Source organism: Drosophila willistoni (assembly GCF_018902025.1).
Source record: "Drosophila willistoni isolate 14030-0811.24 chromosome XR unlocalized genomic scaffold, UCI_dwil_1.1 Seg143, whole genome shotgun sequence".
Taxonomy (NCBI): Eukaryota; Metazoa; Arthropoda; class Insecta; order Diptera; family Drosophilidae; genus Drosophila; species Drosophila willistoni.
In genome coordinates this window covers 2,719,507-2,746,335 of record NW_025814056.1, presented here as the reverse complement: position 1 = coordinate 2,746,335, position 26,829 = coordinate 2,719,507, and the positions used below count along the sequence as shown (strand labels likewise).

The window sequence follows — 26,829 nt, the reverse complement described above, 5'->3', positions numbered from 1 at the left end:
TACGTTCACATTACGTTTCGATTTCAATGCGTTATCGATAAGAAATGTATCACTATTCGATAATTTGGCGGCGTCACTTTAATTTCTCTTGTTATTTTTTGTTTTGCAAATTTGTTTATACCAGAGACATAAAAAATGTTACCAAATCAACTTAAACTCCGAAGTTCTGTGAGTCGAAATCCTATTCGCAATGTTATTATTTATTTTATTATTAGTATCTTCAGCTCCGCCGAGTGACCAAAGAAGAAGACGTTGACAGCGATGAGGCTACGACAACCAACCGAAATTTACAAAGTAAACGACGAATTAGTTTTCGTGACAAAAAATCTGTGCGAGTATTTCAAATTACGGAGCAAACACTTACGTACGACAAGTCCTACGAATTGTCCGATCACACAAATGGCGAGGAAAGTGCTACAGCAGAATCAGCAGCTAATTCGGCAGGAGCAGCAGCAGTGTCCCTATTTACCTCGTCGGATAAGGAGAATGTTCCCCTAAGTTCCTTTCAAGTGGATTCCACATTCAATTTTCACACTAGTATTGATATAACTTTGTTGCCCAATGAACTAAAGAGAAGGTGTGGTAATGATAAAGCTGCTGTCGTTGTCCATGAATCGCTAAAGGAACCCCTCACAGGCAGCAGTTTGTGTTTATCACCAGCAAAACAAGATCAACTGAGGAATAATCCTTTAAAGCCTTCTATATTCGATAAAACCGTGGATCTTTTTCCGGAAGACATAAGATCGTCGCAAAAGCAAGGGGATCAATCGCTCGCCGTTCCACCAGTTTCAAAACACCATCCTTCAATTATATCACCATTGGGCGTATCTAAACTACCATCTTTCGAAATCGAAAATGAAGACACTACGCCATTGAAAAGTCTCAGTCAATCTTCTGGTTCAATAAACAATTCATTTGACAGTCCAGAATTGTGGAATGATCAACATCTAGGGTCACCATTGATATCGATGGACATGATTTCGGTTCAAGGTATAAGAGCGCCAAAGAATTTTAGACAATTGAATGAGGCAATAGAAGCTGGCAAAATTTGCGTTTGTCCAGATGGCCCTAAAACGCCGTCTACAGATAGAAAAGCTAGAAATCCTAAATTCCTGACAGACTTTGGGCAGGAAAACGGAGACCAGGATATCCACGAGAGTTCCCTCAGCAAAGTTCGGCCAAGGCCAAAATTGAACTTTGATGAATCTGCTATAGTGTCAAGCCCTGCTCCAGTTATAATTCCTTCTGCTTTACCGAAACACAAGCTAAAATATCGTTACTCCCAGGCGGATGAGATATTATTAGACAATACAAATTTTCTGGCCCACGCAAAGTTGGGCGATGAAACAGAATCCTGCAATAGTTCAAGTCACGCGGAATTGCCAGATATCAGCAACAATAATTCCAAGCTGGAAATAGAGCATTTAAGACAAAAGGCTCATTTCCATGCTAAGAACGTGAAAATCCCAAAAGCCGAATTGGAGATGCAAGCCAAATATACAGAAATCATGTCGCTGCTTCAAATGGAAGAATCCGTGGAAAAAGATAATTTAATGAGTTCATTCAGAGAATTGCAATTAAATTCTGAGCATTCCATGAGACATTTCGCAACCGGGATAACGATTGACAAAGGCGAAGCGATTCCAGAAGAACAGTCTCAAATTACCGAGCAATTAAGGAAGAAGCAAATACAAAACTATGCAGAGAACAAGCAAATATCCAACTCCATAATGGATTTAGACGAATCGATTAAAAATATTGATCATGCTTCGTTTAAAAAGGATAGTAATAAATTAAGCCACACGGCGCTACTAGCAGAATCTATAAAGGACTATGATCAAACGGACAAGGATTATTTAACTGGAATTTCAAAATTGAAAAACACTTTGCAATTAGCCACTACCATGGAAGAGAGCTTACGTAATTTAAGCCCAGTTTCCACGGCAAATCCCATAACAATGCACCAAAGATCCAAGGCCAGGAGTACTATGCTTATGTCAGAAGCCATAGAACTAGATGCAGCGGCTAGACATAAAGGTTTGACAGAACCTATAAAGAATGATTTGACGACAACTATTTCCGAAAATCCTGTCACCAAACTTCAAAAACCCAAACCCAGGAGTACTTTACTGTTGTCAGAGGCAATTGTGGAAGACACAGTGGTGTCGCAAAGGAATTTGCCGGCTATTGTGTCAACTGGAGGTATTAAGTGCAGACCTCGAAACACTTTAATCTTAACAGAACCCATAGAAGAAGACTTGGATGTTGTGAAACATGATGGTCCGGATGTTCCAGTTGCTAACCACAAAAAATCCAGAGCCAGGAGTACTTTGCTAATGTCTGAAGCCATAGAAGAGGATACAGACGTGTCTCCTAAGGATTGCCCAGATAATGCCGCAACAGGATATCTTAAATCCAAAGCCAGGAATACTTTACATTTGACAAAACCTATGGAGGAGGACTGCACAACTTCTTGTCAAAATATGCCGGAAGTTCCATTAACCAAATATCAAAAACCTAAATCCAGATCTACTTTGCTTATGTCGGAAGCTATAGAAGAAGACACAGTTGCCTCTCATATGAATACATTGGCTATTGGCCCAACTGGAGGTGTTAGGTTTAAAGCTCGAAACACTTTGCTCTTGACAGAACCAATAGAAGAAGACTTGGATCTTGTGAGACAAGATGATCCGGATGTTCCAGTTGCTAACCACAAAAAATCCAGAGCCAGAAGTACTTTGCTTATGTCTGAAGCCATAGAAGAGGATACAGACGTGTCTCCTAAGGATTGCCCAGATAATGCCGCAACAGGATATCTTAAATCCAAAGCCAGGAATACTTTACATTTGACAAAACCTATGGAGGAGGACTGCACAACTTCTTGTCAAAATATGCCGGAAGTTCCATTAACCAAATATCAAAAACCTAAATCCAGATCTACTTTGCTTATGTCGGAAGCTATAGAAGAGGATACAGTTGCCTCTCATAGGGATACACCGGCTATTGGCCCAACTGGAGGAGTTAAGTTTAAAGCTCGAAACACTTTGATCTTGACAGAACCTATAGAAGAAGACTTGGATGTTGTGAGACAAGATAATCCGGATGTTCCAGTTGCTAACCACAAGAAATCCAGAGCCAGAAGTACTTTGCTTATGTCTGAAGCCATAGAAGAGGATACAGACGTGTCTCCTAAGGATTGCCCAGATAATGTCGTAACAGGATATCTTAAATCCAAAGCCAGGAATACTTTACATTTGACAAAACCTATGGAGGAGGACTGCACAACTTCTTGTCAAAATATGCCGGAAATTCCATTAACCAAATATCAAAAACCTAAATCCAGATCTACTTTGCTTATGTCGGAAGCTATAGAAGAGGATATAGTTGCCTCTCATAGGGATACACCGGCTATTGGCCCAACTGGAGGAGTTAAGTTTAAAGCTCGAAACACTTTGATCTTGACAGAACCTATAGAAGAAGACTTGGATGTTGTGAGACAAGATAATCCGGATGTTCCAGTTGCTAACCACAAGAAATCCAGAGCCAGGAGTACTTTGCTTATGTCTGAAGCCATAGAAGAGGATACAGACGTTTCTCCTAAGGAGTGCCCAAATAATGCCGCAACAGGATATCTAAAATCCAAAGCCAGGAATACTTTACATTGGACAAAACCTATGGAGGAGGACTGCACAACTTCTTGTCAAAATATGCCAGAAGTTCCATTAACCAAATATCAAAATTCTAAATCCAGATCTACTTTGCTTATGTCGGAAGCTATAGAAGAGGATATAGTTGCCTCTCATAGGGATACACCGGCTATTGGCCCAACTGGAGGAGTTAAGTTTAAAGCTCGAAACACTTTGATCTTGACAGAACCTATAGAAGAAGACTTGGATGTTGTGAGACAAGATAATCCGGATGTTCCAGTTGCTAACCACAAGAAATCCAGAGCCAGGAGTACTTTGCTTATGTCTGAAGCCATAGAAGAGGATACAGACGTGTCTCCTAAGGATTGCCCAGATAATGTCGTAACAGGATATCTTAAATCCAAAGCCAGGAATACTTTACATTTGACAAAACCTATGGAGGAGGACTGCACAACTTCTTGTCAAAATATGCCAGAAGTTCCATTAACCAAATATCAAAATTCTAAATCCAGATCTACTTTGCTTATGTCGGAAGCCATAGAAGAGGACACAGATGCCTCTCATAGGGATACACCGGCTATTGGCCCAACTGGAGGTATTAAGTGCAGACCTCGAAACACTTTAATCTTGACAGAACCTATAGAAGAAGACTTGGATGTTGTGAGACAATATGATCCGGATGTTCCAGTTGCTAACCACAAAATTCCTCCCACTAAACATCAAAAACCCAATCACAGGAGTACTTTGCTGTTGACAGAACCCATAGAAGAGGACAGGAATATTATGAAGCAAGATGATCCGAATGTTTCAGTTACAAACCACAAAAAATCCAGATCTAGGAGTACCTTGCTTATGTCAGAAGCCATAGAAGAGGATGCAGTGATGCAGGGTTTACCAGCTGTTGTTTCACATGGAAATCTTGAATTCAAAGCCAGGGATACTTTACTTTCAACGGAACCTATGGAAGAAGACTTGATGACTTCCAGTCAAAATATTTCTAAGATTCCGATCATCAAACATCAAGTATCCAAACTCAATAGTAGTCTACTATTGGCAGAGGCCATCAAAGAAGACACAAAGGCTTCTCATAAGGATTTGCCAGATACTAGCCCAGCAGGATATCTTAAATCCAAATCCTGGAATACTTTACTTTTGAAGGAACAGGTAGTTAGCCAAAATATTCCCAAGGTGCCATTGACCAAACATCAAAAACCCAAAGCACGGAGTACTTTACTTATGTCAGAACCCATAGAAGAGGACAGAGAAGCTTCACCTAAGAGTTTCAACATTGTTGAGTCGTTTTCTGAATTAGATATACCAACGGTTGAACCCGGAATACAGGTGGAAAATAGGCATGTATTAATACCAACAGAAGCATCAATGGTGACTTTAGGTAAGGATTTCAATAATGCACACACTTCTCTCATGTCAGGGGAAGTTGAAAAAAGTAGAACTATTCATCAGAAATTGTCAATTAAACACAAAATGTGCAGTGCTAGTCTAGGTCGGCACATAGACATGGATGTGGTAAACACGCCGCCAAATAAAGCTAAGCGAGCATGCTTTGCAATAACTCCATGTCGATCTCTGATCGAGTTTGAAAATGTTGAAGAAGAAATGGCAGTGGATAGCTCACGTCAAGTGCCAACTCGCAGGAATCCACTGCCGAAGACTCCAATGGCAAGAGTCAAGAGATTACACTCACAATTGACTCCAAATCTTCCACAATCTAAGAAGCGTCTTGCGCAATTTAATGAGCCCATTACCATTGATCAAGACAAGGAATTTAATGTGGATGAGACTGTACAAGTTTTGCGGTGTGCTAGAAGTCGAAGACTTTACGAAGATGCTGCCACATTACCAGACAACTACATTACCATTTCTGATGTCTCCAACTATTTTGAGATCCAAAGAATGCGGGATCAGGAGCAAGAAAATGAGAAGGAAGAACCGAAGGAGCAATCGCGAAGAGATGCTATGGAAGGAGAGATGATTCCAAGCGATGGCATCCAGACATACAATAAATTTATTAACATCACCGGTGACACTATAGTTATTCCTCTACTAGATGAATCTTCGCAACAAGAAATAGATGAAGTCCGATTAAGTTTGGTTTCCAACCTGATAGACGAGGAGGTTGATAAAGATGAATCAGAACAAGATGTTGGTCCAGTACCAGCATCTACGACAGTAGACGGTGATGTGTGTTTGGAAATGACATTAGATCGACCAATAGCTGCTGGGACAAGTTCCTCCTGCCGAAAATGCCAACATTGCCGTCGATCACTGAGCAGTACCATCATCACCGAAGAATCCTTTGTCCTGTCACCTATAAAAAATTTAAAACTAATTGGCAACTTGGAACAGTTGGAACGACTACGTGAAAAGCCGCATTTAAATGAGATTCATACATATTTTGAACTTAAAGAGTGTGAGCTAAATTATAGTAGCATAGGTCTACCAAGGGCAGAGCAAACAGAATTGGAGGAGGCATCGAGTTATAACGTCCAAAGCCTAAAATGTCACGAAATTATGCAATTGTTTCAGGATCTTCCGCAAAGGTAAGTTATCTTTTTCAAGTATTGTGTAAATCAACCTATAATTCCTTTTTCTACCAGACGTAAAATTGAAGACGAAATTATTTATCATGAAGACATTTTTGAAAGCATCGGACGTCGACTAGCGACAGGGCAACTCCAATGGATATTTGACCATCAATTAAGAGTGTCAAGGAAAATGCTTTTTACTCATCGACAATATGCCCACGTTTTCCGTATAGGGATGACTTACGATTCTTTAGATAATTCGGATACGGGAATACGTATAACCGCCATTCAGTTGGAGCCCACTAGGCGTAAGTATAGTATTTCATTTAATGATACATTTAATTTTTAGCTTCGATTTTTTATAGCTCTTTCGAACTGGCTTCCATTAGATTATGTTTTACATTTTCAATTGGGTCTAAAGCTACCAGTCAAGCCACTGGATTTTCTAGGAGGTCATGATGTTGAGTCTCTGATCATATTTTTGAAGCAAATCAATCAAATTTGCCTAGACATTAGGAAACGAGTCGGTCAAATGGCTAAAATAATATCATCCACTATATCTACACTTATTAGGTAACATAACTATAAAAAGAAACCTTCCTTACTGTTTTCTCCAGTTAAAGTGATCCATTGGTTATTTTTCAGACAAGAACATCGAACAGTAATAAGTAAAACATCATTCATAACTTCCCCAATTAACTCTGATGGGATATTGCAAATACAAGAAAAAGTTTTCATGGTCGAAATAACCAACTTGGAGGAGATCTCCTTTAAAGATATAGTACAACCGCAATTACATTTGTTCGATAAGAACATTCAGTTTTTGCCCAAGGGCGTGGCCTTCCTTGAAGCGTTTCTGCCGAATCCAGAAAAATATTTAAAGCAGAACGGCAACCAGTGATCCATACGAATAAAATGTCTATTTATTAATTTTAAACAAATATTTACTAATTATTGACTATTATTACAAATAAAAAATAAATAAACATTTATCATATCTTTTTAGACTGCAATTGTAACAGGTATTTTTTAAATATCGATCGAACCGTCAGTTGTCAACGCCTATCGATATATTTTATTATATCGCTGTGTTTATCGGCTTTGCAACACTGCTGCCAACTCTAACTTCCAATCGCAACGCTAAAATAGTTATTTGTTGTGTTTTCTTTTTTTTTTTTGTAATCATCATTTTGTTGTGCAATAAAGAAACGCAATTTTTGTTTAAATCGTAGGAGTCCAACTTCTGCAACATCTTGACACTTGAAATGTCTTGTGCGGCCACTTTAACAGCGGCTAAGGACTCGACAAATGCCAATGGTGCAGGAGGGGGAGGCGGAGGGAATTCCTCCACGGCGGCAACAGCTGCAAGTGTGGGTGTGGTAGTTACTGGTGGCGGTACGACTGGCAGCACAACTGCAGCTGGAAGTGGTGGTGGAGGATCCGCCTCTGCTGTGGCCAGACGCTTCTCCATGGAAGGTGTAGGGGCAAGAGTCATACGAGGACCGGACTGGAAGTGGAACAAACAGGTGAATTGAAAGTGTGACAAATCCAGAGTGTCAAGAGGTCAACAAAAGAAGAAATAAACTTGCTATTGCTCGCCTTGTCGATGTCAATTGATGAGGCCAATAAAATATCAATACAGTGGTTCGAATAAAAGAATACAATGACAAAATTTAATTGACCACTAATTTTGAAGAAAAAAAATGTATCTTGAGACACTACACCAAGGAGTTGAAAATTATACACACCAGCCCTTAATTTATGTCCAAAGGTTTGTTTTATTATCTTCAAACAGTGTTTGCAATTTCTTCCATACACTTCACGCCTTTATTGGCGCACACCCTTGACCTACAGTGCAATGATGAGATTTTTGTTTTGATTGCCCAGAACAAAAACAAAAATTTCCCCAGACCTATTATTACGTACATATGAAAATTATTCGAAGAAATGCGTTTCGTCTACAACTTTCGGATTTTAATACTTGTGCGGTATTCTGTGTAGTCATCTACAATCCTCAAGCAAACTAATCTTTTGTTATCTCTTTCTCCACTCCACTTCAGGATGGGGGCGAAGGCCATGTGGGCACTGTGCGCAATTTCGAATCCGCAGAAGAAGTGGTAGTTGTTTGGGACAATGGCACAGCTGCAAATTATCGATGCGCAGGAGCCTATGATTTACGTATTTTGGATAGTGCTCCGACTGGTGTAAAGCATGAGGGTACCATGTGCGATACTTGCCGTCAACAACCGATCTTTGGCATACGCTGGAAGTGTGCCGAATGTATTAACTATGATTTGTGCTCGATTTGCTATCACGGGGATAAGCATCATTTACGTCATCGATTCTATCGCATTTCAACTCCTGGTGGCGAGCGTACCATGTTGGAGCCCCGTCGAAAGTCTAAGAAAGTCCTGGCCAGAGGCATTTTCCCAGGAGCACGTGTAGTGCGTGGCGTAGACTGGCAATGGGAGGACCAGGATGGTGGTGTTGGCCGTCGCGGGAAAGTCAATGAAATACAGGATTGGTCGTCGGCATCACCCAGATCCGCGGCCTATGTTATCTGGGACAATGGTTCAAAGAATTTATATCGCGTGGGCTTTGAAGGCATGGCCGACCTTAAAGTTGTTAACGATGCCAAGGGTAGCAATGTATATCGCGATCATTTGCCACTACTAGGTGAGAATGGACCGGGCAAAGGACCACATGGATTCCAAATTGGTGACAAGGTCACTGTCGATTTGGATCTGGAAATCGTTCAATCGCTACAGCATGGTCATGGTGGTTGGACAGATGGTATGTTCGAATGTCTGAGCAATTCTGGAATGGTTGTGGGCATCGACGAGGATCATGACATTGTTGTAGCCTATAATTCAGGCAACCGATGGACATTCAATCCAGCAGTCCTTACTAAGGTGTCATCACCGACCACAGCAGCACCGCCACCCGAATTCCAAGTTGGTGACATTGTTAAGATTTGCTCTGATGTGGAAAGCATTAAAATGCTGCAACGCGGCCATGGCGAATGGGCAGATGCCATGCAATTAACTTTGGGCAAGATCGGGCGTGTACAACAGGTTTATCATGATAATGATCTCAAAGTGGAGGTCGGTAACACGTCTTGGACCTACAATCCATTGGCCGTCTGTAAAGTGGCTTCGTCGGCATCGGCAACTGGTGCAACTGCTGGTCAAGATGGCTCCGCTAATTGTCCGCCAGTGATCCCAAGTGGTGAGCGTCTATCAGCCATATTGAAGAAGCTCTTCGAGCCGAATGTGTCTGGGGATGCTACCGAAGAGTTTGTCAAGGCTGCAGCCAATGGTTTTGCGGTAAGCAACCAATTTTACTAACAAATTATCCATTATGTAACATTTCTACTCAATTATCAGACACGTTGTGAAGAATATTTGGCTGGTAGTGCAAGTGGAGCAGTTTCAGGCGGTGCCTCGACTTCTAGTGCGGCTGCAGCAGCCGCTGCATCACCCTCTTCTGGCGGCTCTCCTGATGTCAATGTAAATGGAGTTTTTGCTGGTCACACAGCACTTCAGGCAGCTAGCCAAAATGGTCATATCGAGGTCATTCAGGTGTTATTGCGTCATTCGGTTGATGTGGAAATTGAGGATAAAGACGGTGACCGTGCTGTCCATCATGCCGCATTCGGGGATGAGGCAGCTGTTATAGAGATACTTGCCAAGGCTGGGGCAGATCTAAATGCTAGAAACAAGCGAAGACAGACCTCTCTTCACATAGCCGTTAATAAGGGACATCTCAAGGTGGTCAAAACGCTATTAACTCTCGGCTGTCATCCCAGTTTACAGGATTCGGAAGGCGACACTCCATTGCATGACGCCATCTCTAAAGAACACAACGAAATGTTGTCTCTCCTCCTTGATTTTGGCGCTGATATCACTTTGAACAATAATAATGGTTTTAATGCTCTACATCATGCCGCTCTCAAGGGTAATCCCAGTGCCATGAGTATTTTGCTAACTAAAACGAATCGTCCCTGGATTGTTGAAGAGAAAAAGGATGATGGGTATACGGCCCTCCATTTGGCTGCTCTTAATAATCATGTGGAAATAGCCGAACTTTTGGTCCACATGGGCAAGGCCAATATGGATCGACAGAATGTGAATCTCCAGACTGCCCTCCATTTAGCGGTCGAACGGCAGCATGTGCAGATCGTTAAGCTCTTGGTGCAAGATGGTGCCGACTTAAATATACCCGATAAAGATGGGGACACACCCCTTCACGAGGCATTGCGTCATCATACATTATCACAGCTGAAACAGCTTCAAGATGTTGAAGGTTTTGGTAAACTTTTAATGGGTCTACGAAATGCGAACAATAAAAAGGCATCCGCCTCTATAGCCTGCTTCCTGGCTGCCAATGGAGCGGAACTGACCCTAAAGAATCGAAAATTGCAAACTCCATTGGACTTGTGTCCGGACCCAAATCTTTGCAAGACTTTGGTAAAGTGTTACAATGAGCGTAAAACTGATGACTCCGAGCTGCCAGGCAATGTGGCGGGAACAAGTCAGAATGCCAGACAAAGAACGGCTTCTGGTGTGGTGGGAACAGGACCGGGAACTGCGACTGTACCTCAGTCGTCATCAGCACAAATGCCCCTCTCCCAAGTGGCCGCCTCCAATTCTTCGCCATCGAACTCTTCGGCCTCGTCTTTTGCTTTAGCTGAAATGTCTCAATCATTGAATGGAATAACCAGCAGCAGTCACAATAAATCCTCATCTTCGAATTTGGAGGAATGTCTTGTCTGCTCGGATGCCAAACGAGATACGGTTTTTAAGCCCTGCGGTCATGTCAGCTGTTGTGAGACCTGCGCCCCAAGAGTTAAGAAATGCCTTATTTGCCGCGGTACGGTTTGTTCCCGTGAGAAAATCGATGAGTGTCTTGTTTGCTCGGACCGTAGGGCGGCTGTTTTCTTCCGACCTTGTGGTCACATGGTGGCCTGTGAGCACTGTAGTGCCCTAATGAAGAAATGCGTTCTTTGTCGAACACAAATCGATGAAATGCTCCCATATTCCCTTTGCTGCGGTGGATTGGGTAGCCCCGAAAAGGTAACCGGCTTACAAATGCCTTTACTTCAACCAACAGCGGCCGATTTAGAAGCTCCGATGCCAGTTAATGCTGTTAGTAGTGCTGCTGGCGCAGGAGGATCTGTAGGTGTCAACCCCTCTGGACACAGTGTGGCAATGAATAACACAGTTGTCACTCCTGTGGCCGGGCAACAGCAATTGAACAGTCAAAACAATTTACTGGCCGCATCCGCCTCAACATCCTCGAAAATATCCTCCAGCTCGGGTATGGTGGCCCCCTCGAATGTGAACAATTTCCAAATGGATGATGTTCAAAAATTAAAGCAACAATTGCAGGATATCAAAGAGCAGGTGAGTGCAAGACAATGAAAAGTGTAAAGTAAATTGTTTGCGAATCCCCTCCCTCTTTTCAGACTATGTGTCCCGTTTGCTTTGATCGCATCAAGAATATGGTATTTCTGTGTGGTCATGGCACATGTCAAATGTGCGGAGATCAAATCGAGGGCTGTCCAATCTGTAGAAAGACCGTGGAAAAACGTATACTTCTCTTTTAATTACATTCCCTGCGTATTCACGGTCATAATCACATTTTAATAGGAGCTGGCAAGGATTGAGTAAAAAACAGTATGCGTACAATTAATTTTGTATAACATATATCATATAATATATATACACACATATATATATATTGGTTTTAAAATATATTTTCCAAGAATTAACTTAAACAGATAGGCTCTTAGTGTTTTTTACTTCGATCAAATCTCTAAGCAAATCCTTTTTAGCCTCGAAATAGTCTCGGAACCAAAGGATATGCTCTTTCTTCTCCTGAGCTGAGACATGCGGATTCTTGGAGAGACCTACACACACCAGCTCCATAAAATGGCGGATGGGTCCACGACTGGGACACCACGGCTCTAAATGCTGATCCAAAAATATATGCTCGGAAAAATCCACAATGCTCTCCTCAATCATATCTTGCTCGTTGTCGATTGGGAAACGCCAAACTTTACCTTGCTCCGTCCATTGAGCAAGTTGCTCAAAATGATTAGCAGGTGGATGGCTAGCATGTAGGCTCAATTCATGTTGACTGAGGTGTTCCCAAGTTTGAAGGAGGTCTGGAGCGGAGGACTTTGTAGCTGCTTTCTTAAATATGCCTAAAGGCTCACCGCCATGAAGATTGACACTGCCGGTGAAGGATTCAGCCTCGCGTTTTCTTTGCTGTGGAAGACGAGCTGGACGATCAGAATGCATGGGCCTTGATCGTGAAGCCAAAGTACGACGCACATAGTCGCCACGGGTTTGCTCCGGTCCTGGTGGCTGCTGGCGTCGATCAATTTTCATGCCCACAATTAATTCACTGAGATAAAAATGATGAGATTCAAGATTAATTTACAATATAATTAGCGCAAGAAACCGTACCTTAAATTAAGCTCTTTATCCGTTGTATTCGGTATACTTTCCGTGTGACCAGCATCTTCAGTCCCCTTGCTTTGTTTGTTTGTCTCTGTTTCGGCTGTACTTTTGCCTAGCAATTTAGACAACAGTTCCGATTCGGTTTGCCTTTTTTCACTCTCGCTAGTTCCCAACATACTGGCAATGTTTTTTGCTGCTGTCAGAACATCCTTTGAGGCTGCCTCTTGTTTGAGCGCTTCACGTCGATGACGACTTGCGTCACCCGGATGTGGAAAATCCGAGGGAGAAATTTGATATTGGTCTGTAGCCATACTACCCAACAATCGGTTTAGACGCTGGGCTGCAGTCTCTACTGGTTGTGGTCCTGACTTTTTCTGAATAGACTTTTCGTCATCAGAAGAAGAGGAACCATCGTCATCTTTAGCCTGTGAAGACAGGTACCCAACACGCGCGTTTTGAATGGGAGCAATACGTAGCAATTGACTGCGAACAGTGGTCACCAATTGGGTTGAGACCTGTATGAAACATATTGTATTATGTTTAATTCAAAATTAAAAAGTTATTTGCACCAATTTTATTTACCTTCAACATTTTTAAGCTAAACTCGAGTTATGTCACGCCGGTCCTACAATCGATAAACACAACACCCATCTCCAATTCTGCATCGATAGACAATGTTGATTGTCCGTCCACTGCCTATCGAATTAGTCTTGTTAATTTTCTCAACGTTCGTTGTCACGCGTCTGGTTTTCCGCGAATTTATTATTAATTAAAATTGAATTCAATTCAATTATTTGAACAAAAACACTATAATAGCAGAATAATATTTTTAAAATTTGTTTGAGTAACAAACGCAAAAAAAGATATACGAAAGAAAGCGAAGCAACAGAAGTGTTTGTGGTGTCTGCAAGTGTGTGTGTGTGTGTGTGCGTGCGTGTGTGTGTGTGTGTCCATTTATAAATAAAACGCCAAAGAATCTGCGAAAATAAGACGCGAAGAAGAATCACAAAAAGAATGAACGAAATAAAAGAAAGTGTAATCTAAAAGCAACAACAAAAAGAAAAACGAAACGAGAATAAAATTAACCGACAAAGAGTGTTGTTTTTGTAGGCGAAAGTGCATTTTCAAAAGGTGAATATCTCGGAAAAGTAAAAGAGACAGAGGGAGTGAGACGAGGAAAAGCAAAACATTTGCATTCAGTCTGCGTTCGAAGCGAATGAGGCGACCAAAGCGTAATTGTACAAATTCCACTGTCTGCTGCGTCTGGGACCAATAGCAATGTGCAAAATGAAAATCAAACAAATATTTTAAAAAATATATATTTAAATACATAAAAATTCTGTGATTTTGACCAATTTTTTTTTTCCTAATTAGCCTTTCCATTATCATCCATCCCAACATAATATCAACGTTATTTTGTGTGCTTCAAATGGATGCCACATCAATAATCACACAAGTTTCCCGCGATGATGAACAATTGAATGTTTATCCCAGCTATCCCAATGACAAAGGTGAGACCAAAACATGGAAAGCAAAAAATTCAAATAAATATATCAAATACGACAAAAAACATGCCATCACAAATAACTAGGAATAAAAGACAGGGGCAAAGGATTAAAATAAGAAAGAAAGTACTCAAATGAGTCATCGACCACAACAATAGCAATCGCAGGCGTCACAACAAAGACGATATTTTGCCTTAAAGGACAAGTGTCAAAGAAGTTTGCACCTACCTACTGTTTCAAACCCCTCTGACCTTACAAATATCGCTCCATTCTCCTTTGCCCTCTTTACATCTCTCTCTCTCTCTCTTTCTGGCTTTTCTAACCACTTGCTAGCTTCAGTTATCGAATTTTTTGCGACGCAGTTGCAACCCTACTTCGTTATTGCCCTCGTCCACCTCCATCGTCTCCCACCTGTCACAAATTGATGACGTCTCTATGGTGTATGTGTGTGTGTGTGTTGTGTGACTGAGTGTGAGCGTCGGTGTTTGTATGTGACGTCACTCAAGTTTTAAACGCCTTTCTATGTTCTCTAACAATGGAAAACTAACAATTAAATTGCATAGCGCAAAAAAGGAAAAAAAAATGTATAATGTAAACCGGTTCGCAAGCACAACTCGTTTTTTTACACTTTTTTTCTCAAACAAACAAAACTGTAGCTTAAAGGTTAATGAATGAAGAGAGTGAGAGAATACGACAGTCACGAGAAGAGAGAGAATCTTTCTCGAAGAGGAAGGGAGCATAGCTTAACTATTGTTTTAAGCGGGGTGGGGCTTTAGGTAAATCAAGAATATTGTCTTGAACGCCTTTAAGTAATAACAAAATTTAATCTAATCTCCCCAGTCGCTATACATCATACATAAAAAATATATATAAATGTACACACATACATACATATGCATATATTTATATGTATTTGCGGTTAGGTGTTAATTAACGTCTCTCGTTGCTTGCTTAATAAGTTTGCATCGACGTTTTGCTTTGATCGACAAACAGGGCTGCCACTTTGTCGTAAATAAGACAAAAAAGTTTAATAATTTTAAATGATTCGATTTTTCTCCGATTTTTGCGTACTTCAATAATAAACATTTTTTGTATAAATTTATTCTTTTTACAACAACATGCGTGTGTTCGTGTACGTTTCAGCCAACAGTGTGGGTGTAAAGAGAGAGAGATAGAGAGAGAGAGCAAAAAAAAAAACTGAAAAACAGCGCGCAAAACCCCGGCAGCAGCAACAGTTGAAATGTGTGTTTTTTTTATATATGTATGAATGTACATACATATAGACACATATATGAATATATAGATACGTAGATACCCTACACATCACCTACAGATTAAAATTACAATTACAAAAAAAAATAAAAAATCTCAATTAAAAGGTGTTCACTATCGTTCATCCTATACAAATTTCTATAAAATATAGTGTATATCTTTAGAATATACCGTTAGATACATACATATGTAACGCGATGGTGTATGCAGAGAGCCTGCTAGTCGGGGCGCCTCTACTTAGCTTCAACATTCACTTCATCAGAGTGGGTGTCGCCGCCGCCGTCGTTGCCTCGCTGCCTTTTATCTCTCTTTAGGGTGGAGAAACTCAACGAAATTTTAAAATCTAAATCATTGAAGGAAGCTGCATTAAAAGCTTAGTTCAAAAATAATACATATAATATTTTGGATTTCACCAATTATTTTTTGTGGCAGAAAGAAAAACTTTACAAATAGTTTAAATTCATTTTGCACAAGTGGCTGATTGTCCACTCTAAGCTATTTAAATATATACAGCATGTATGTATATAGCAAAGATTCAGTTTTTATTTTTTATGGACACAAACGCTATTTTTTTTTGTTTGCCTAGTATCTCATTTCTTTCTGTTTTAGCAGATTTTTATATGATCTTAAAAGTTTATTTTGAAGGCCTCTTTATAACAAAAATTACTCACGCACAGGCATTTTCATTTTATGCTTTTTCCAACAGCAAAAAAAGAAAATGTTTATTATATAATTCAGATCTAAAAATAAAGCAGCAAAAAAAAAAAAGAAACATAAAATGTGGGCAAAAAGTAAACACAAAAAATATTGTTTGCCAATGATTTTGTTTTTGTTGTTTCTTCTTTTTTTTATGATTGGCAATTATTTACAGTTAGAGAGCGATGTATGTATGTATGTATATATCGAAATAGAATTGTCTGTTAAGGAGGGGCCCAAAGCGCGTCTCCACATCTAAACTGAAGTGAAAACTAGTTCCATTAGAGTCTTAAATGCAATTATGCTTTCATGTACATTTATATCTACGTACATATATGTATTGCAGGGTAATTAAAGACTTAAATAAAAGTTGTTTATTTATACCCTTTCAGAGAGTATTATAAAATTGGTCAGATGTTTGTAACGGACAGAAGGAGACGTTTCCGACCCCATAAAGTATATATATTCTTGATCAGCATGCGAAGCTGAGTCGATATAGCTATGTCCGTCCGTCCGTCTGTGCAAATCAACTTCACGCCGCCATCTTAGGAGCTATCGGGATGAAACTTGATATTTGAGCTACTTATAGCCCGGAGCAGATAAAGTATGAAAATTGTCAGGATCGGACCACTATATCATATAGCTGTAAAGGAAACATTTTCATCAAAAATTGGAGTATCCCCATGAAATTTACGAATATAATAGTTTTGGATATAGAACATCAGATCCCGAAATTTTAATCAGATCGGATAAATATAACACAAGTTACAGTCAATATAAATCGGTTCTACTACGTCATTGCTTGTAATCCACAGAGCAGCTGAGCACACGCATACACACACAGACGCAACGCTACGTAAACTGTATGTGTATGCGTGCCAATCGCAGCATGCAGCGTGGGGAAGAAAAAGAAATGGAAATGATATTTGGAAGGTTTTAGTCCGTGCATTGATGAATTGATGATACAGAAAAAGAGTTTGGAACATGTAAAAATATTATGGCCAAGGAGTGCAAGGGTATATAAACTTCGGCACAGCCTTCTTCGATATTTTTTGTTTATAATTATTAATAATTTTGAACAAGTATTAACGATCATCTGTTTTTGTACTGTTTAAGGGACATGTTGTATATTTATGGGTAAAGAGTATCTTAAAATCGGCAACCGTGTATTGCTTTTACAAATTTTTTTTTAGTTTTTATTTTTGTATTGTAAAAATAGATGAATAGTAGACACACAATAACTACACTAGTATGCATAGAGATATCAAAGATCAAATGCTTAACTTTAAGTTAAAAAAAATATGTTATTTAATCCAATTTCGACACTCATACAGGTCAACCGGATAAGATTTTAAAGATTTCAAACCGGAAAGTTCAGTGTCCGTATTTGCCCTTGTGTGTGTGCGGGTGTGTGTGTGTGGGTGTAAGTGTCTGGTCGTGGGCAGGGAATGCAATTGTTGGTTAGAGGGTGTCACCCCTCTTTGCAACACTTGTCTCACACCGTGTCAAATTCTACACAATTTCAAGTTTAGCCAAAGAAATATGCTGAAGGTCAATGGTGGAAGTGTATTTCATTGAATGATATCATATTAAGCAGATAACAAACATTTTTGTTCTGTTACCCTCTGATTAGATAAGTTGAAATGAAATGTTTCGGGTGCGGGCAGTTATGTGTTTCTTTTTCTATTATTAAACACATATGTGTGTATGCATGTGTAGTAGTTATTTCAAAGGCAAGGAAAATGTACAGGTTTACAACGATCCTATCCATTATATAAATTCTTATATTATTCACAGCAAAGATTATCAAATACCTAGATCTTGGATACTATCAAGGAAACCTTTAGAACTAATAAATTTCCATCTTTAATAAAAATACAAATAAAAATGCATATATTAGAAATGAAGCTTGAATTTTATTCAGTAAGGCTTTATTGATATTAGAAATGTAAAGTAATTCCCCAACTTACAAATGTTTATATATGAATCTATTTTTTAACACAACGTTATATCATTCAATTACCCATAAAAGTGATCAATCGAAAAACAAGTTTAAGGCATATTGTTACATAGTTTTCTTTCCAGGTGCGCTATGATCGGGTTGATCGATCTGATGCCGCCACTCAAAAACGATCAATGATTTGATTTGGAATGACTAATCATTAAACTGTTGATTACCAAATTGAATGTCGTTGATAAAAATCTGTTGTCATCTAGAGCTTCTTTAACTACGACTAATAAAAGAGCATTCAAATTTTGGCATGACTGATCTTTGACCAAATCTCTGGTTTTAAAAGTATAGATGTTTGTATGTTTCTTTTTTCGGTTGCTTATTTTAAATGAATTTATCAGAGAGGCCTTGTCAAAAGAGAAATAAAAATAAAAGGAAAGAAAAGGAGGAACAAAAAAAACACACAAAGACCAAATGAAAATCTTCATAATTTTCATTGCCATTTCGGTTGAGCGAATATTATAATATATTTTGAGTTCATATTGACGCGTAAGGCTGTTTAACAGTCTGGCGGAGAAGGATTTGCATATAATTAATGTTAGAAGATTCTATTTGAAATTAATGTCATACCCTGTAGTATCGTCACCAATTATCCAATAGAATACTTAAAAGATATATGTACATACATACATATAATATGTTTAAAAAGGCGAACTCTTTCACACAATAAACAATAATACAAGATTTTTGAGACCATCTTTCGAAAGGTGTCGAAAGGTCTTCAAAATGTAACATATGTATGCTTTTTGATTTGCTAACACAAACTTTTTCACTTGTTTGATGGTTGGTACGGAAGTATAAATAAATATTTATATGGGTAAATATAAAAATAGATCCAAGCTAAAATGCTTTTTTCACTCAATTCCTGTATATAGAGTTTTTCTATTTCACAAACAGTTATGGAAATTGTCAAGAGTTAAACTAATAGTTAATGAGGTTCAGTTGTTTCGCTTAGACACGAAACACTGCAGTCCCCCTCTAGCACTAGGTCTAATGGCGCGACGCGTCCCTGTCCCCCTTGTCCCTTGCCATCTCTTGCAACGTGTCGTGTTTCTGCGACCTGAAACAAATTTAGCATACATATGCGTTTAATCGATGGCAAAAAGCTATAATTGCTTGCAACAATAGCGCAAGAGAGTGAAAGAGACAGATTCATATAACGAAATGTAAATGCATGCGTGTGTGTGTTCATGTGTGTGTGTATATGCGTGTGTTTATCTGATTCGCTGGAAAGAAGGTCCCTAGATGACCTTTCAGTTAAAACTTAAGGTGCGGTCGTGGCTAATGTTTTTGCTGCCACTCTCTTCCTTTCCTTCCGTAAATGCATTAAAACAAAAGGAAACGCCAGCAGTCAAACAAACATGGCTTAGAATACAGAGAAGTGGTGAGATGGCGGTACAGAAGGACAAAGACAAACAGATTGGGAGGGAGATAGACATAGAGAGAGAGAGAGAGAGACGGAGACGGAGAAAAGAGTGAGTAAGATGCGAAAAAGAATCCTCGAGCTAAACAAGTCAGTTAAGACGACGACGGTTCATTGAACCGTTAGCTCAAGTGAAACTAAGTTTAGTTTGTTTTTCCTTTTTTCTGGTGCTTTCTCTATATCTCTCTCATTCTCTCTTTTGTGCAAAGTGCAAGCTGCACTTGAATATTTTATGAGCATAATGAAAGCCCTACATGTCTCGTCTCGTCTCTTGTATTTATTAGGCAGAAGGGTAAAAGTGGCTTGTACAATGTACACCCACTGCATCAATTCAAGCTGACTCTCCACCACACACATATACACACAGACACACCACATACACACACTCAACAGGCGTTTGATTCTTTTTTTTTAGCGCAAACTTTTTACCTCACTTGTTGAAGCTCTACGCTCGGCTTTGGCTATTGGCTATGGCTATATTCTTTTCTTTACTGATTGATGATAGGCTCATCTATATTTAGGTCGATTGATTTATGCACATTTTGGGATACGGTGGAGATGGTAATGGGTTGCGGGGTTGGCAAGGCTTTTGTCCTATTTTCAAAAAGCCCATTAGCTGGTTTCCTATCGTTAGAGATGTGGATGGTGGCGGTGGAGGTGGGATGTGTGTAGGTCTTCTCTTCTTCTTACTTTAGTGACCAATGACGAACACATTTATATTTATAGCGAGCGACCTCGTTGTCAGTTCTCAATCCGTCATATCACATTGTCATAAGACTTTTTTAATAGACCACTATATTTGGACAAAAATATTTTTAAACACACAAACATACATACATGTAGATAGATGTGTGTGTGTGTGTATGCGATCTTCAGGCAAAATCAAGTTGAAGCTTTTTTTTTTGTTGTTGCTGTATTGATACCCTAAACATATAGCGAAAGAGGCATCTACATACTGCGCTCTCACTTTATCCACAGATTCTTGGAATATTAATTTAATGGAATAATAGCTTTGATATCAGGGACTAAAGATAATCCAAGAGAATTCGAACCCGAATAAGTTTTTATTGCTTAAAAGTTATTTCAATACATAGAGAATGCATTTAAAATCATTTATTTGTATATAACAGGGAATCTGTTGGTGATTTCATTCAATTTTTTAGCCCATAAATGTTTTTTTTTTTTTGCGTGTAGGCAGACAGAATGAGAGCGAGAGAAAGAGAGAGAATTTAAGTGGGGTTTCGTTGAAAAAACGACAAACAAATAAATGTATAAAAATTTCAATCAGCAACTTGCAACCCATAAAAGAAAGCAACTTCTAAATGCAAATACATGTATTCTCGATCAGCATGATGAGCATGACTTATAGCCTTTTCGAAACTACATAAACAAAATTGGTTTTTAGTTTGCACTTGGCTTTATTTACGGCAAAGGAACTGACAATCACTCGTATCAGACGAATATGCATATCACCTATACATACATACATGGGTACTATATATGTACATATGTACATGCATATATGTACATATACATGTAGCTCTCTGATAGAAGCAATCGGCAGAGGATTGAGTTTATGATAAGATTGTTTTAATGGGATCTAGTTAACTCATGCTAACTTTTAAATTTACTAAGTATTTACCCACTTTGAAAATACTTAGCATGAATTCAGCAACTGCAAGGATTTATAAATTTCGTTGCCTTTCTATTTACTTTACTTGTATTACAAATGGTATTTTCATCTATTAACATGAACTCTGTATATAAAGTATTATGTTTTTTGAAATTTTTAGTAAAGTTTAATGTTTCTTTTGTAGAAAATAACATGTAAACAGAATTTTCAAGTAAATTTTTATAATGTTGCCAGATTTCCATTGAAAATATCTTTTGGAAAAGCTATTAAATCGATTGAAACTTGACTAGTTTCGGGAAAGTATACACAACGCGAAACCCGATCTTTAAAAGGGGTAGAAAAAAAGTTAAATAAATAAATATTCGTATGCCCACATACGATGGCTCTGATTCTCATTAAATGGGTGGAGTACAGCTGTCGGAATCCAAAGCTCCGCAGGTTAGGCAATTAGCAACCAGACATGGGTTTTTATTCATTCACTTGGCTTCACTTCTTAGAGTCACATAAAAAGAAATTGCTAATTTTCGATGTATTTGTATTTAGATGATGTGGAACGCCTTAAGCCGAAACCAAAGCGCGGTTTATTCCAATCATTATTATGCTGTTGGCGACGAAATCGAACGAAAACCTCACAGAATGGTACACAAATCGATGGTTCCACAACACCTCCACCCTTACCGGACCAACAAAGGTACTTACTACCTCAGGTTAGGCTCTCCGATATCCATCGCAAGTGTATGGTAATCGATTTGGATGAGACCCTAGTGCATAGTAGTTTTAAGGTGAGTACTTAAACTATTAAACCATTGAACCTTACAATCTGTTTCGTTTTTCTCCTGCTCCCATATGCAGCCTATACCCAATGCAGATTTTATAGTACCAGTGGAAATTGATGGAACCATACATCAGGTGTATGTCCTCAAGCGGCCACATGTAGATGAATTTCTACAAAAGATGGGTGAATTGTATGAATGCGTTTTATTTACAGCCTCACTAGCCAAATATGCAGATCCGGTGGCCGATCTGCTGGACAAGTATGATGAATATATATATATAAATAATCATAAAAGGATTGTTAATAATTTTTGTATTCTATTTTGATTTAGATGGAATGTGTTTCGTGCAAGACTGTTTAGGGAATCGTGCGTCTACTACAGGGGGAATTATATTAAAGATCTTAATCGTCTGGGACGTGATCTGCAGAAAATTGTCATTGTTGATAATTCACCGGCCAGTTATATCTTTCATCCAGATAATGCAGTAAGTTTATGAAACAAAAACAGTACATGTAAATAGTATTAGCAAATACAAATTTTCTCATCTCATGACTTCTTGAATATTTTGCAAAGAAATTAGAGAGATATCTCGAGCAGCTTGTTAACTGTTTTCAAATTGTTAAAGATATATTTATCACTATAGATACGTACATATATATTACATACATATGTACATCAATATAGTGCCTTGTTCGCCAAGCTGATTTAGTAAGGTCTCGATGAGGTATTCGCTACTGCATTCAAAGTGCATAAGCAATGTCGTTATATAAATTGAGTACTTGCATTCATATTTTTATTGAAATTTATCATAGATGACACAAATTCGCTGTTTGTGATGGTTTCTACCACCAATCATCACAAACAGCGAATTTACTATATGTTCAAAGCTGTGTGTAATATATTTGTATACTACTTTTTCATTCCTTTCAGGTTCCTGTCAAATCCTGGTTCGATGATGTCACAGACTGTGAATTACGTGAGCTGATACCGCTCTTTGAGAAGCTAAGCAAAGTTGATTCCGTCTATTCGGTGCTGTGCAATTCAAATCAGCCGCTAAACAATCCCCAGCAGCAGCAGCAGCAACAACAGCAACATCCCCAAGAGCTGCAGCAGGTACCGCAGCAGCAACCGACCATCTCTGCCACAACAGTTATTACCCAGGCCACCACTCTGTCTGCCCCAACTATGATGCAGTCACAGCCCAGTCCGAGTCCGCCCAGCCCACAGACGGAGCTGCTACAAAAGACGTAACATCAGTGGGAATTAATGTTCATAAATATATAAAAATCAAAGCAAAAAACAAAAAAAGAAAAATGGGGGAAGAAAAAAAAACAGAAAAAGAGAATGAAAAAGGAAAAGGAAGGAAAACAAGAAAAACCATAAGCATAATTAACAAGTTTACACATATTACGAGACCAAGCAAAGCGAAGCAAACAAACAAACCAACACCTCCCATGTACCCCCTCCTCAATTCCCTAATGTCCCTTACCCACTCCCGCCCCCGCCCCGGTTACACCACTAACCTCAACACACACAAAGCATCTGAGACCGTTTGGGTTTCCAATGTTGCTCCAAACTCAGCACAATTTTTTGCTATATATCGACACCTTTTAGGCTTAGCATTAAGTTTTTAGAACTATACAATAATTATTATGTTTTTTTTTCTTCTTATTTTAGTTTTATTATTATTATTTTTTTTTTTAACAAAAAGCACATTTGTTATTTATTTTTGTTTGGCTCTTTTTTATGAAATAAGTTTCTAGCACCCGCCTTCCTAATAATAAACAAACAAACAAAAAAAATGCAAAAAAAGAAAGTGAAAAAGCTAAAACTAAAAAATAATTAAAAATTTTTGTATCAATAATAACTGAGCAAGCAAATATAAAAAGAAACAAAATTATGAACTATACATATGAGCAGAGAGATAAAATCAAATTGAAAAAACAAAAAAAAAACATATATTTATATATATATATATATATTTCTTTTTTTTATTAAAAGCAAAACCCTAATATGTGTACTAAACAAAAAACAAAATATATATATATATATATATATACAACGCATAATATATATATACATATAACCCACATGTGTCTACACATGTCGCTGTATAAATCATAAAAAAAATCATTTGGTATATATTTATAAAACGACAAACAAAAAAGCAAAGAAAAACCAAGCCAAAATTGTATCAGAATTCTTTTATCATCATTTTATATTAATGCGTGATTCATTGATCGATTTTCGTTATTGTTTTTTTTTTTTTTTTGTTTTTCTTCTGTATATGCGCGTACTATGCGTGTTGGTTAAAACTGTAAAGTCTGGCAAATTGTTATAGATTTTCAGCAAAGCAAAAAGTTAATCGCGATTCCTGTATGCTGCTTATGTCTATATATATATATGTATATGTATATCAAGAGGAAACGTTGTGGCAACACAAAACATGTAAAACAAAAATTGGGTTTTTATTTTTACAATATCTAACGTTCGGTTTTACTTTGTTTTTTTAATTCGGGGCTGGAAATTTCAATTTCTTTAAATTAGCGCATATTCGAATCGTGTCAAATGAGTAGCTTAATCTTTTCGATTTCGGAATACTCACTCACTTGGTTTTGAATAACAACAATATTTTTCTTAAAAATAACCAAGCAAACTTTTGATTTGAAAGCAGCCTCCGACCCGAAATACATTCGATACTAATTTTATTTTGAAATATCGGTACGAAATCGGAATACTTAAAATTGGGTTTCTTCTTCACCCATAATGGACCAAATAAAACCACAAAAATCAGCCTCTAATCCAGTTTCTGTTGAAAAACTTATAAAATTCCATTTACAAAACTAAGAATAAAAAAAAGAAAGAAGGGGATTATGCAAAACTACAACATTTTAAATAATTTATACTATTGAGTTTTTACCGATAAGAAGGCGGCCGCGTATAAAGTTAATTTCGTCTTCAACACAACACACACACACACACTTTAGGCTTAGCAAACAATTTTATTCTAACCAATTAATGTTTTTAAAATTTATTTTGTTTATTCATAACTCTTAAGTGCGCTTTTAAAACGCATTGCAGTACATTTTGTAATCGTTTTTCTTTTCCACAATTTTGTTTTTCCTTTCCTTAAAAAATATGAATTCTGTTTTTAGTTTTTACTATAGAAGACGAAAAAAGAAAACAAAGCAAAAGAAACAAAATAAATAAATAAAAGGCAGAAGCTAGCTGTGGCAAGTCAAATTTTTGTTATACCCTTAAATCTTATATTTGTCATTGAATATTTACATATAAATACGTATTAACAAAAAAAAAAAAAAATAAAAGATTGTTCATTGCAATGAAGAGGGTATAAAAAGAAGCAAAGACTTGAAAGCTTCATATTATTCCGACCAAATTACTATATACATACACGGGAAATTAAAAGCATATATAATTACACACACACACAAATAAATATTTATATATATATATATATATATATATATATGTATATATATATATATATATGTATATATATATATATATATGTATGTATATATACATATTTTTGAGAACTCCAACTGGCCACGCCAAAATCCCACCTATATTATATATATATATATATGTGTATATATATATATAGAAGAAAAAGAGAGAGAGAGAAAAATAGAGGAGAAGCCAATTGCTATCTGCTAAAACAAAAACACAGACCAAGTCCAAGCGAAACTATATACCTATATATATATTTCTATATTAATTATATACAATTACTGCTTATTTCTCATATTTCAAACTATTTTATGAAAAAAAAAAAAAAATGGAACTGCGCGCGCTCTTGTTTATTCTCACATTTATGCGTTAATATTGATTTCTTTCTTTGTTGTTTTTCACTCTCCTTTTTTGGTTTCACTATCCAAAAGTAAAAACTAAACACACGATAATGTATTTTTAACTATTGCATATATGTATATATATATACATTTAACTGGCTTTTTTATTATTATTATTTTAAAGAATTACATCAAAAAGAACAACAACACAGACACACACACACTTAATTTATCATTCAACAAAATCAGAAAATTTATATTTTTAAATACGAGACTATTAAAGCAAAGAAATGAAAAACATAAAAACAAACATGTAATGCGTAAAAAAAAATAAAATAAAAAAAACAAATTTTCAATTTAATATTATATCATCAAAAAAAAAAAAAAAAATTACAACAAAAACAATAAAAAAAAAAATGAATTAAAACCCAATTTTTTCTATAAAATGAAAAAAAAACAACTTTTATTTACATTGAACTAAGGAAACGAGCTGTACTCGATGGGTGAACAATTTAAGGACCCTTTGTTTAATGGAAACCATAGGACATTCCATCGTGGTTTTTAGAAACCATAAATCCCTGCAGGTTTCAGAAACTAAAAATTAACAGAATGTTATAACTAATGTGATTTTTATCTAATATAAAATATAATAACCTGTATTTTATATGAATAGTAACTATAAATCAGATTTCAATTAGTAGGTAAATGTGTATGTTAGTCCGTCAATAGATCAAAAAGGTCAAACCAATTTCAAAATGAAATCAGTTCGTTGGATATGGATGTATATGTATACGAACATAATCTATATTTATGGTGAGATATGCTTTTAATTTTAATAATTAAAGTTGTTCTATTATTATTGAATGAATAATCTACTTCACGTTCTCCGGTATTTTTTTTTTTTTATTGTTTTGTTTTATTTTGTTTTCGAATACGGAATAAAATTATATTTATTAATTTAAATGGTTTTGTTTTTTTTCATTTTTTGGTTTGCATTTTCTTGTTGTTTTGTCATTTTAACGTACACATTATTTTCAATTG

At 37.3% G+C, this 26,829-nt stretch overlaps 4 protein-coding genes across 5 annotated transcripts; 3 read left to right on the top strand and 1 right to left on the bottom strand.

Moving 5' to 3' along the window:
• Positions 1–87: 87 nt before the first annotated feature.
• On the top strand, positions 88–7,206 carry LOC6646507. Of its 2 annotated transcripts, none has more exons than XM_023178060.2 (5): positions 88–168; positions 225–6,208; positions 6,266–6,501; positions 6,559–6,766; positions 6,839–7,206. In XM_023178060.2, the coding sequence occupies exons 1-5, from the start codon at positions 136–138 to the stop codon at positions 7,092–7,094; spliced, it is 6,717 nt and encodes a 2,238-aa protein (XP_023033828.1). In that variant the 5' UTR covers positions 88–135; the 3' UTR covers positions 7,095–7,206. The 2 variants fall into 2 exon arrangements, with proteins under 2 accessions (XP_023033828.1, XP_046867938.1); XM_047011982.1 differs by having other exon boundaries at positions 216–6,208.
• Positions 7,207–7,296: 90 nt separating this feature from the next.
• On the top strand, positions 7,297–11,801 carry LOC6646506 (E3 ubiquitin-protein ligase mind-bomb). The gene is made up of 4 exons (XM_002069147.4): positions 7,297–7,719; positions 8,254–9,519; positions 9,580–11,598; positions 11,661–11,801. The coding sequence occupies exons 1-4, from the start codon at positions 7,459–7,461 to the stop codon at positions 11,799–11,801; spliced, it is 3,687 nt and encodes a 1,228-aa protein (XP_002069183.1). The 5' UTR covers positions 7,297–7,458.
• A 130-nt stretch (positions 11,802–11,931) lies between these two features.
• Positions 11,932–13,318, bottom strand: LOC6646505 (28S ribosomal protein S31, mitochondrial). The gene is made up of 3 exons (XM_002069146.4): positions 13,243–13,318; positions 12,667–13,175; positions 11,932–12,604 (listed from the first exon to the last, which is right to left on the bottom strand). The coding sequence occupies exons 1-3, from the start codon at positions 13,249–13,251 to the stop codon at positions 11,968–11,970; spliced, it is 1,155 nt and encodes a 384-aa protein (XP_002069182.1). The 5' UTR covers positions 13,252–13,318; the 3' UTR covers positions 11,932–11,967.
• A 54-nt stretch (positions 13,319–13,372) lies between these two features.
• LOC6646504 (phosphatase Herzog) lies at positions 13,373–23,299 on the top strand. Its single transcript, XM_002069145.4, has 6 exons — positions 13,373–13,791; positions 14,035–14,171; positions 21,744–21,982; positions 22,053–22,234; positions 22,307–22,460; positions 22,907–23,299. The coding sequence occupies exons 2-6, from the start codon at positions 14,090–14,092 to the stop codon at positions 23,225–23,227; spliced, it is 978 nt and encodes a 325-aa protein (XP_002069181.1). The 5' UTR covers positions 13,373–13,791; positions 14,035–14,089; the 3' UTR covers positions 23,228–23,299.
• The last annotated feature ends 3,530 nt before the right edge of the window (positions 23,300–26,829 follow it).

What these genes read in the sequence shown, in the direction of transcription:
- LOC6646504 (XM_002069145.4), top strand. Translation starts at nt 14,090, where the DNA reads ATGGATGCCACATCAATAATCACACAAGTTTCCCGCGATGATGAACAA. An exon ending in TAGTGCATAGTAGTTTTAAG is followed by an intron (nt 21,983 to 22,052) that starts GTGAGTACTTAA and finishes TCCCATATGCAG; the next exon opens with CCTATACCCAATGCAGATTT. An exon ending in TCTTTCATCCAGATAATGCA is followed by an intron (nt 22,461 to 22,906) that starts GTAAGTTTATGA and finishes CATTCCTTTCAG; the next exon opens with GTTCCTGTCAAATCCTGGTT.
- LOC6646507 (XM_047011982.1), top strand. Translation starts at nt 136, where the DNA reads ATGTTACCAAATCAACTTAAACTCCGAAGTTCT. An exon ending in TCAGTTGGAGCCCACTAGGC is followed by an intron (nt 6,502 to 6,558) that starts GTAAGTATAGTA and finishes GATTTTTTATAG; the next exon opens with CTCTTTCGAACTGGCTTCCA. An exon ending in ACTATATCTACACTTATTAG is followed by an intron (nt 6,767 to 6,838) that starts GTAACATAACTA and finishes GTTATTTTTCAG; the next exon opens with ACAAGAACATCGAACAGTAA.
- LOC6646506 (XM_002069147.4), top strand. Translation starts at nt 7,459, where the DNA reads ATGTCTTGTGCGGCCACTTTAACAGCGGCTAAGGACTCGACAAATGCC. An exon ending in ACTGGAAGTGGAACAAACAG is followed by an intron (nt 7,720 to 8,253) that starts GTGAATTGAAAG and finishes ACTCCACTTCAG; the next exon opens with GATGGGGGCGAAGGCCATGT. An exon ending in CTGCAGCCAATGGTTTTGCG is followed by an intron (nt 9,520 to 9,579) that starts GTAAGCAACCAA and finishes CTCAATTATCAG; the next exon opens with ACACGTTGTGAAGAATATTT.
- LOC6646505 (XM_002069146.4), bottom strand. An exon ending in GATAAAGAGCTTAATTTAAG is followed by an intron (nt 12,605 to 12,666) that starts GTACGGTTTCTT and finishes TTTTTATCTCAG; the next exon opens with TGAATTAATTGTGGGCATGA.